At 39.0% G+C, this 10,475-nt stretch overlaps 1 protein-coding gene across 1 annotated transcript in view; it reads right to left on the reverse strand.

The window, feature by feature from the left end:
- Positions 1–6,007, reverse strand: part of afdna (afadin, adherens junction formation factor a) — a 114,030-nt gene extending 108,023 nt beyond the window's left edge. Inside the window, exon 1 of the mRNA XM_055016179.1 lies at positions 5,699–6,007. Within this exon, the coding sequence (XP_054872154.1) occupies positions 5,699–5,800 (102 nt within the window). The 5' untranslated portion in view covers positions 5,801–6,007. The remainder of the gene's footprint in view (positions 1–5,698) is intronic.
- Positions 6,008–10,475: the final 4,468 nt, after the last annotated feature.

Below are 10,475 nucleotides of genomic sequence, written 5' to 3' on the forward strand. Positions count from 1 at the left end.
ATTGTTGAGAACATGGGTTTTAAACACGCTGAAAGCAGTCAAGCCCTCTTACCAAGTCCCCTCTCATCTGTATGTCAGTCATAATAGCCCTTTATGAACAAACACAAGCTACAGTTGTCCACAACTTAACCAGTGCATCTGCTCCTCTCATGATGAGTGGGTGGATGTCTAGGGTGACCGAGAATTACTTGACAGCAATGGCACAGCTCAAGTAGTGGAATGGATATTATGTATTTTTTATGTGAGAGAATATTTGTGTTGTACAGTCCTAATGTGAGGCTGAAAGCTGCTAATGTGGGTACAAGTACAGTGCAGTTTACGCATAGTTAATATCTTAAGTGCTGCACCTTAATGGATATTTGCTTTGCTATTTTTTTATTTGAGAGAATATTTATTTAGATGTATTTTTACTGGTAGGTTGCAGCCACTTTTTGCAGTAGTGGCAGACTTTTTAAAAAGGTACAACCATGGAGCCACTGGTAGGAGGAGTTATTTTGAAGACGTAGAATCTGGAACTAGTTAGTAAATAAAAGAAAATCTGATCATGCATCACTCTGAAAACAACACCGTCATTTCACCTAGACGACAGGAAACACACTATCTCCACAAAACACACACTTCCTGTTCAGTTTCCTGCTTCCTGTGCAGCAGGGAAAGGGAGAGAGTGGCGGCTAATGTCACTGCCAGTCTGCTTCCATGCTATGTTTCACAGCACATGGGAAAGAAGGTGGACGCAAACTTCCTGCTAGTAAGTACCTTTCACCTCAAATTATAAGTACTATGAGAAAATGATATTTTTTCTGAGTTTTAACATGATCAGAAAAGGCCAAAGACATTTGTGACGAAGGTAATTTCTCTCTTTTTGTGGTTCAGCCCATGACTGTAGTCAAAAGGAGCAACATAAATGCACCCCAAGCCTCTGGTATGACAATTTCCTCTATAAAAAATCAAATTAATACTTTCACTGTCCGCCATCCTGCTGTTTATTTCCGCATATGGAGGAAAAAGTAACCATATGCTGCTGCAACACTAGCCAGTGAAAGTTTTGTGCTGTGAGGAAACCACTGATCAGATGTGGTCACTCCTGCCATAAACCTGCAGCTTTTACTCGCCTGCAAATGTTACAAACCACCACAGTTTCTAAGTCTCTTTATCTCTCTGGGTTGCAATAAAGATGTAATACTCGAAATGTCACAGCTTATTAACACACTGTCATCCTATACGGCACTTCTAATACATAATGGGGATGATGAGTTTATTTAAAACCATATTTAGACAAGCTGAATACATTTATAATCATACAGTTTTCCACCTTACTCTGTTCTGCTGGTAACATGGGACATCTTTTTAAGACAGCATTCCCGCATTTTCTCTTGAGTCAATCTTCCAAGTGTAAGAAAAGCCCATTAAACTAAGAGCAAATCAGTGTGAGCTATTGCTCTACATCTATTCACCCAGTTGTACGTCATATGGTGGGAGGCTACATCAACAGCCAGCGAGTCATAGTAGCCCTTGTGACTTGTGTCACATGTGACTTGTGTCGTTCTGTCACAGCAGATTGTAATTACAGGCAAAGCTGACGTTAAGTGTTATTGCTATGTCATCTGCACAGACAAATTCAGGATGTTTTAAGACTAAATTGAATTCATCAGCAATTCTGGCAACTAGAAAACCCAGATCAGTGTAACAAAAACCAGAAAACAAACCCAGTCCATGTCTGACTAACAGACACTTACAGGATTCAAGTATCTGTATGAGCTACATAATGTAAAAAAAGTGTGCATTAATAGACAAGGTTTCCTGCTCTGGTTACCTAAGCCGATATAAGACAAAGAAAATATCTGTTGTACTGTATTAAGCCTGTTGTTCTGTGGGGGAACATGATGCCTGCAGCTTCAACTAACAGTGGCCAAATGAAGGAAAAGTATGCAATATGACATAATATTTGCTTGATTTCTAGCTCTGTTGCAACTTAAAAGCTCAATAAAAGACTATTAAAAGCATTTATTTCTTGTAAACATCTTAAATTTAGATTGAACAATTTACATCTAATAATAATAATTCTCTGTCTTTTTCAGCTCCTGCAGGGACCCCACTTTGGGATCAGTAATCTACAGGATAATAAGCAATAAAGTCAAATCAGTATGATTTTAAGCAAAGTTGGAAATTTGTATATGTATAGATATAACTTATCCTGAAAATACTGAACAGCCCGCTGAGGTTTTGAAGAATCACTGGTGATGTTTGTGGTGCAGGAGGTCTTGTTCCAGGTAGATCAATTCAGAACTGGACGAACTAAAAGGCTGCTGTTCCCATTTTTAAACAGTAAGCATCTGTTGAGCTGCTCAGAAAAAATGTGACAAACTTCCCTAGGTCAGCACCCAGGACAAGTGGAGGAACTTTAAAACTGTCTTAAATGCATTACATAAATATAATAAATAGTTCAACCCATCTGACTTTGCCTCAACTCTACAAGAAGTGGTTTTAAAACATACAACTTGATTTACATGATGCAGCACAAGTGAGGAAAATCATACTTATAGTGGAAGCAACCCTGCCACTGAACTACAGCTTGAAACTGCCCGTGCCAAGGAAAATGTCAACATAACAAACGTCAGACCCGCCTGATTAATGACACTGTTACATGTAGTTATTGGCTTAAAGAGTACTACTACCTGCTAATTACAAGACTGTCACTGCCACTTCCTTGCATCTAATTGTATCACTGGATACATACTGGCTGAGTGCACAGTGACTGAACTCTATGAGGACATTTGTAAGGCATGTGCATCATCTATCATCATTTATCTGGTACTGTTCCTTGCACCAAATGCACGGTCTGCTTGTCCGGTACAATGTGTGTCACTGTAGTGTCAGTGTTTTAGATATGTGCCTCCAACACTCCACAGTAGCTTTCACGGTATGTACTGGAGCTTATTCCCTTCATAAGAGGCTAAGAAGAAACAGTTTGTAAAACGGACCCGTTTCCAAATTTATAAACATTTGCTTTTCAGCTCTGAACCTTGGTCTCTAAAACATTGCTTTGGAGCTGCTGTTCTTTCCATATCCAACGTTGTATTCAGGACAATCTTGACAACAGTTTTTCCCTTTATGTACAGTTCTCCAAGCACAATGAGCTGCAGAAAGGTTCTTGCAGATGCTGTGCTAACAATCCTAAAAAAGTATAATGGTTCTCTTCACACAGGACTGACACCATCATTTTAGGTGGTGTAGCAAGTTTTGCAATGTTACCTTTTTGAACAACAATTGTCTGAGCTTGAGATAGTAATTAAACAACAGGCAGCATGTCCAACTATTCACATCATTTAAATCTAAGCATGGTGTAGATGCCTGTACATTTCATCCCCACTATATCACCAAACCACCAAACACATCACACCAAAAACTAAAGGAAATGTGAATTGCCAAATCTCCACCTTTTCATTATGTTCACTTATAATCATACAGTGTGTGAGCCTAGACAGTCTATATACAAAATTGAAACAAAGCAAACTTTCCCACAGTCTTTTTATCCAAATAAAATAAACTCTTGATGTGACTGCGTTTGAACACTGTACAACTATTGTGCCAAGTCCAGTGTTTATTGAATCTCTACCCTCTCTGAGTCCCCACGTGATTCAAGTACCTGTTATGCTGTAATGAGCCCCACCATAAGTCCCACAGCAGGACTTATTCAGTTTGGGTTTGCAAGATTAAAAAGTTTGAGAACCTTTGCTCCAGACTACTCAGTCAACCATGGCTAATCTAATCACACGAATGATCTCACTGCTCTCAAAGGCAGGTTGGTCTGAAATTCAGAAATCTAACAATGTAAATTATCAGATATTCTGATCTTGTGTGGTAAATCAAATCCAACACAAGTGTCAATCATAGATCATATTTTAAATTTTTATATCTAGCAAAGCATATTTCATGCACAGCGACACTTAGGAGCAGTCTAGACAGTTTGAAGGACACTTGTGCAGCTTGGGGGCTCTACCAGCTGACATATGGGCAGGGCGTGGTGTGGCAAGGAAGGCCACGCATCTGCTCACATTTAATCATGTTCTACTGGACTACACTCTAAGCATGCTTCGGGAGCAACGCTGAAGCAATGCTCCTTGTGCACTGAGAGAATTACAGCCTTGAGAACTTCTGGACAGGGTTAATCATTGCCTACAGAATGGAGAGATTGTGTGTGTGCAGTACACAACGCTGGCCAACGGCTGGCCAGCTTCAATCCTGATAAATTAATCGGCTCAAGAAGAGGAGAGGGGACCCTGTGGCCCCCCTACACCCTTATCCAAGGAGAGGTGGGGGTGGGCTGCCCGCCTAAAAACACTGCAGCTGACACAATCACAGTTGTAGCTTTAAATCAAAACTACTTGGCCATGAGATGCTCCAGCCAGGGGTAAGGTTAGATGGATATTGACTAACTTGTTAAGGACTACAGACATCATCAAACCTAGCTGCTCTTTGGTAGGTAGCTAGCGGAAAGCCTGCAGGGTGGAGTTTCTTATCCTGTCATGTTATTAGTAAACAACCTGATTCCAGACGGGCGATTTAATTACAGCACTGCTCCTCAATATGTTGCAGGGTCAAATTATTGCTGGTCAAACAAGCAGCTCGCATCAAGCTAGCTACTGTAAGGACAATGCAGGACGACATGACATGGCCAGTGTATTGCACCGTCAGGAGGACTGTGTTATGGCTTGTAAGCTAACAGCATTCCCGCTTTGTGTGCCCTACCGGGTGTAAGCATTTACACCTAGCTTTTTGCTAATACTTTAAGCTTTTATCTATTTGCCCAACGTATCAAACACCCTCACCGTGCTACTGGGTTTATTAGCCGCTGCAGGCATTACTGCACACTTGCTACACGCAACACACACAGCTAACACTGGCATAGCTGGATGTATTACAAGTTTGGGCTTTTGTTTAAATACTAGTGATATGCAAGGAATATAATAAACAGGCGAGAGTGTTTCTTTTATTTAAGACAATGTCAGGGTTCCTGTTTGTTCTACAGGTAAAGCGCTTGCTAACTAGCTAGCTAGCCCCATTACGTGCCGTTCCCTCTTGTATTGGAGCAATCAACACGCCAAACTCCATTCAAAATCTGGCAATTCAGTGTCGGCTTCAATATCGCAGACATAAACGTCTCCAAGAACACATTACACGACATTCAACAAATTATTATAGTCATTTCAATTCGGGATATTTATTATACATAAAGCACAAGCTGTTTAGGTATCCTGTCCACTTTAAAAATTATTCGTTACTTCCCAAATACAGAGTTGTGGGCGGTAGCTAGCGACGTTAGTAAATGTTTCTTTAAAAATAGAGACATTTACCTGCACACAATGCTGAAGTGCGGACCATTAATTAATTTGCCTAGGTAGCCGCCATGAAAGCTGAAAGGTTAAATTAATAGTAAAGGCCCTGTGTTGTACAATCTGTGTATGTTAGGATGTTGTAAATCGTCAGATTTTTCAATGGAGTTTGGCGTTCATTCTCTCCGTGCACGTAAGGGGACTTACCACCGAGTAAACCAAGTAAACCACGCTGCCCACAACAGCTTGGCTTTCAACATTTCCAACACGAGTGTCAGCCTGTGATAGCTTTACGGACTCCCATTCACTCAGGAGGGGGCCTGCGTGTCCGCGGCCTCTCCTGCTACTTGAGGCTGGTCTCCTACCTCTGTCGGTCGGCTGATCTCGAACAGGTCGAGCCGGTTGGCGTTCCAGTGGTTGATGATGTCGGCCAGTTTCCTCCTCTCCTCCTCCCTGCTCCCCGACATGGTGGACAGCCTATGTGACCCTCTCCAAGCGTCTGTGCTGTTGAATAAAACTTCCCGTAACGTTAGTCCACAAGAGGAGAAAACGCCGCCGCAGAAACCAAAGGGTCAGGTGTGTTTTATCGCCACTACTTTGTGCGGTCTGTCTCTCAGCTCACCGACCGTCCTGCTGTCTGATCTGCTTCGGCTTCGCGTTCCCCGTGCGTCTCTGCGCACTCCCGCTGTATGTCTGTGAACGCGCAGCACTGTTAACTGTTTGAGATCCAATAAATGTGATTCATGACGCTGCTTTCTGCATGAACAAAGGGTCACTAATAAGTAGGCTACTTAGGCTAGTAAGCAGGATTACGTCAATATGTGTCGGTTAATTAAGCCATTCATTTTAAATTAACCGTCTAAACGAGTTATCCCAAATTTTTCATATCTACAAATCTGACGTTCTTTGATGAAATGTCACAATTATTAATATTTATATGCATATTAAAAATGCAGTTATTGTAGAAGATATGTCTACACAATTGACTCAAAGTAACCAGAAGCTTGTGCAGGTAAGGTAGAAAATGCACTAAATGAAAAATAACAAACAATACAAAAACAAATACACATATCCTTTGCTTTCTGTACTTTAAGAGGCTGAGTATTATTTAGTTTTATTGTGCTCAAATGTATTTGTTCCCATGCAATGCACTTTGAAACTTAAATAAGTTTCTTATATCCTTTTTGTAATATAATATTCTGAAAACAGCAAAACAGGCAGAGCAAACCATCTTGGCTGATCTGAAATGGTGTTAATTCTCCTGGTTAGGCTGACATGATTTTTCATATAATGTCATAATAAATTATAAGCAGCACAGTGACAAAATAAAAATTTGTTTCCATGTTTCCAAGGGGTTTAGGATCATGATTTTTGTTGTCTTGGATGAATGCTACTGTCTTTTAACTAGGGTTCGACAGATTATCTGTATTTGACGCCAAGATTTTCATATTTACTACATATCTATATCAGTTTGAAATATTGGTTGTATTATTTGTTTGATATTTTATCTCAGTCTTTACCCTGCTCTGTCAAGAGGCTTTGCCTTTTGCCAGATCACTACTATAAATAAGTAATGATATTTGTTCTTAATGACTTGCTTGATAAGGTTGAATTTTTAAAAAAGCAAAATAAATAGTTTGCCTATTGTTTTGCTGCACAAATATACTATGCAAATCTCATTACAATGAGTTGTGAATTAATTGTTAAAGACAGGGATCTGATTTTTTTATATTATGCACACAACTTAATTCATTAGAGATGTAGCAGAGGAGTGTTTGTCCCTAATAGCAGCTTTAGTCAGGTGCTGAATGCCATGTAGCACTGCATCTATCTATCTATCTATCTATCTATCTATGTATCTATCTATCTATCTATCTATCTATCTATCTATCTATCTATCTATCTATCTATCTATCTATCTATCTATCTATCTATCTATCTATCTATCTATCTAGCAGTTCCTCTGTCACACTGCAAAAAGTAAAACAAAAATGAACAATACAATGCACCAATCTGCATGCTTTCATTTACTTATTTACTTTTTCATTTACTGATTTCGAAATAGTAATTTCTAGAATATTTGCAATACATAGGAATTCACGGCAGCAAAGGAATTTTCTCACCCCAGTGCCAAACTTTCTAAGACAGTTTTCTCCCAACCTAAGTAACCACGCACCATCCCAAAAAACATCTATATTTTTGGGATGAATAAGCCATTGTCTGGAGTTCCAGCTAACTGATAACCTGTGTCACTGCAGGTTTTTCCTTCCTGTGGACACACTCCTCATAATCAAGCCTGCTTCCTCTCTCTCTCTCTCACTCTTTCTCTCCCTCTCTCGCTCTCTCTCTCTCTTTCTATGTGTGTGTGTGTGTGTGTGTGTGTGTGTGTGTGTGTGCGTTCCATCCATGTAAACACCAGCTCTTATTAACACGCAGTTGTCAGTGACTCTGAAAGGTCACCAAATATCAGGCAGATACATGTGAAATGTCAGGAACATGGTGGTGATCACATCTACTAAAATAGCTGGGATGCAGCAGTGGTTAGTCATGTGAGTCTCCCACCTCCTCTCCCAGACAGGGTGTCGAACAGTAGCCCCGACTTCTTACAAACACATTAGTCACTGCTCCTGAATTTGTGGGTGTTGGTCTACAATGGATGAGTGCTGCGTTGACATCATGTGTGAGTAATGAATGAAAATAGACTTTTATCAGAATAGCTGATCTAACAGTACACAGATGAATGAGGCAAAAGGTAAACAACAAACAACCTGGAATAATGTAAGTTTAGCTTAAGAGCTATCTGATACTACTGATGTTTGTTGAAGTATTGAGTGTCTTAAAACAATAACTAAGAAGAGAAGTCAGTTTATGACATGCAGTAATAAGCGTGCACATTTATTCAAGTATTGTACTTAAATAAAATGTTCTACTACAGGGGTGTCAAACATTCTGTCCACAGGCCAAAACCGGTCCTCCAGAGGGTCCAATCCGGCCTGCGAGATAACTTTGTAAAGTGTAGAAATTACAGAGAAGACATTAATTGCACACTGTAAATTTGTAAAACAATACATTTAAAATAATTTCTATACCATGACAAGTCGTTTTGATCATAATGTAAAATACGAGGTTGTTCATTGTTGTTTTGTCATTTTGTGCCTCATTTTTGTAATATTTTGTCTTATTTTTGTTGTATTTGTCTTTTTTTGTCTGACTTTTGTCGTTTTGATCATAAAGTATAATACTATTTCATTCAGTTCCACATATCTGCGACTAAACGTTTTGTGCCTTTGTAAACACTCTGTGACCTGGAAGTTGTAATGTGTAAATAATAAACTGACGTATAATGTTGCTGAAATTGAATTTATTTTTCTTCATAAATTTCAGGTTGATCATAATTTTTTGTAAATATATAATTCCCTAAATGTGAACATTTTCAGAATGTACTTTTTTGCACTAAAACAAAGGAAACATCTGGAGTTGTGGTTATTTAGCGGTCATTATGCTCTGATTTTACTGGTCAGGCACACTTCAGACCAAACTGGGCTGAATGTGGCCCTGAACTAGAATGAGTTTGACGCCCCTGTTCTAATACTTCACTCTTTTACATCACTGCAGTTAAAATGTATCAGTGTACATTTAACTGTCTCATATTTATCTGTACTTAGTCTTTTGCTCCAGTTACATTTTACTCACTGCTGGCTCATTTTTCACAGCAATATAACCTCTATATAAGCACCACAACCCTGACTAGAAGCAGAAAGAACTAAAAAAATGTATTCTGTGCAGCAAAACAAAGTTAAAATGCCACAAATCATATAAAACAACAATTTTCTTCAATCATTTGTTTTATTGAAAAATACTGAAAAAAATTTGTTCAATATTTTCACAGTGTTCACAGCTGGTACAATAATGGGGAAAATGGTGGTTCTACATGCTATAAATATTGTACTATTTACATTTTTGTATACTTGACAAACTGATTTTTTTTGACACTACTCTGTACATCACCTCTACAAAATTATTTCACCATGCTGAATGTGTCTTACAACTACTTGCTGACAACTTACTCCTCTGTATGCTGTTTATCAGTCATGCTGCTTTAATTTGATTGATCAAGAATGTTTATTTTCCTTTCCGCCTTTGTTGTTATCTCTTCTGCTTGGTGTAAAAGCACACTGCAGTTCTGCAAAAAATTATCTGAATTATTGACTCCTCACTTTTGGTCACAGCTGAGTCAGTCACAGCTTCTCGGTTGGATTGAAGAGCACAGAATTTTGTTCATCAGAGCTGACTGGCTGCTTATATGCTAGTTTTGCTTCTTAATGAACTTAACTTAAGTTGAGCTGAGTGAACTTTCAGCTGTTCATTCAATCAGCTTATTTTAGTAAGTCAAAATGCCTCAAGTCATAAGAAGTCATGATTTTAAATTCCAAAGTGGTCTGAAAATATTTTAAAAATCCACATTTTCAATTCAGATAGATGGAAATGTGCAAAAGCAAAAGTATTTACATTCAGTAAATTAGAAAATATGACTTGACTTAACTGATTTCCTTTTTGAAGTTTAACTGTAATTACCCTATGTGCTTGGTTAGTTCAAGTAAAGCAAAAAACATCTCTAGATTCTATTGCCAATCGTGAGAGGATGTGTGAATTCATGCTGGACTTGTTTAACATCAGCAGCAGAAGTGAGAAACCACAACAGGAAACCAGCTTTACCAGATAGCACTACCACTTCCTGTATTTCTGATGTCATCACAGCTTCAGCACACACACACACGCACGCACGCACGCACGCACGCACGCACGCACGCACACACACACACACACACGCAGAGTGAGTGGTTACAGTCATAAATTGCACTGATTGTTGAGATCTACACCCTATACAGTTGCTGCTACCAGTTTAGACATTCTTTATCAGTGGACAGCTCCAGTAACTGGAAGTCACTTCAGCTGTCAGCTTCTGATAAATAGCCAGTGAGATCATTTGTTTTGATCCCGCTCTGCTTTGCGTTTCACACACTGAGAGATTAGAATCACATACTGAAGCAAATAAAATCAAACAAATCATGTTGTTTAATCATATTAGAAGTCTTGCATAGCCAGACCATTCTGGCCTTTCATAGAAATTTCACAAAAAAA

This window comes from Amphiprion ocellaris, chromosome 12 (genome assembly GCF_022539595.1).
Source record: "Amphiprion ocellaris isolate individual 3 ecotype Okinawa chromosome 12, ASM2253959v1, whole genome shotgun sequence".
Lineage (NCBI taxonomy): Eukaryota > Metazoa > Chordata > Actinopteri > Pomacentridae > Amphiprion > Amphiprion ocellaris.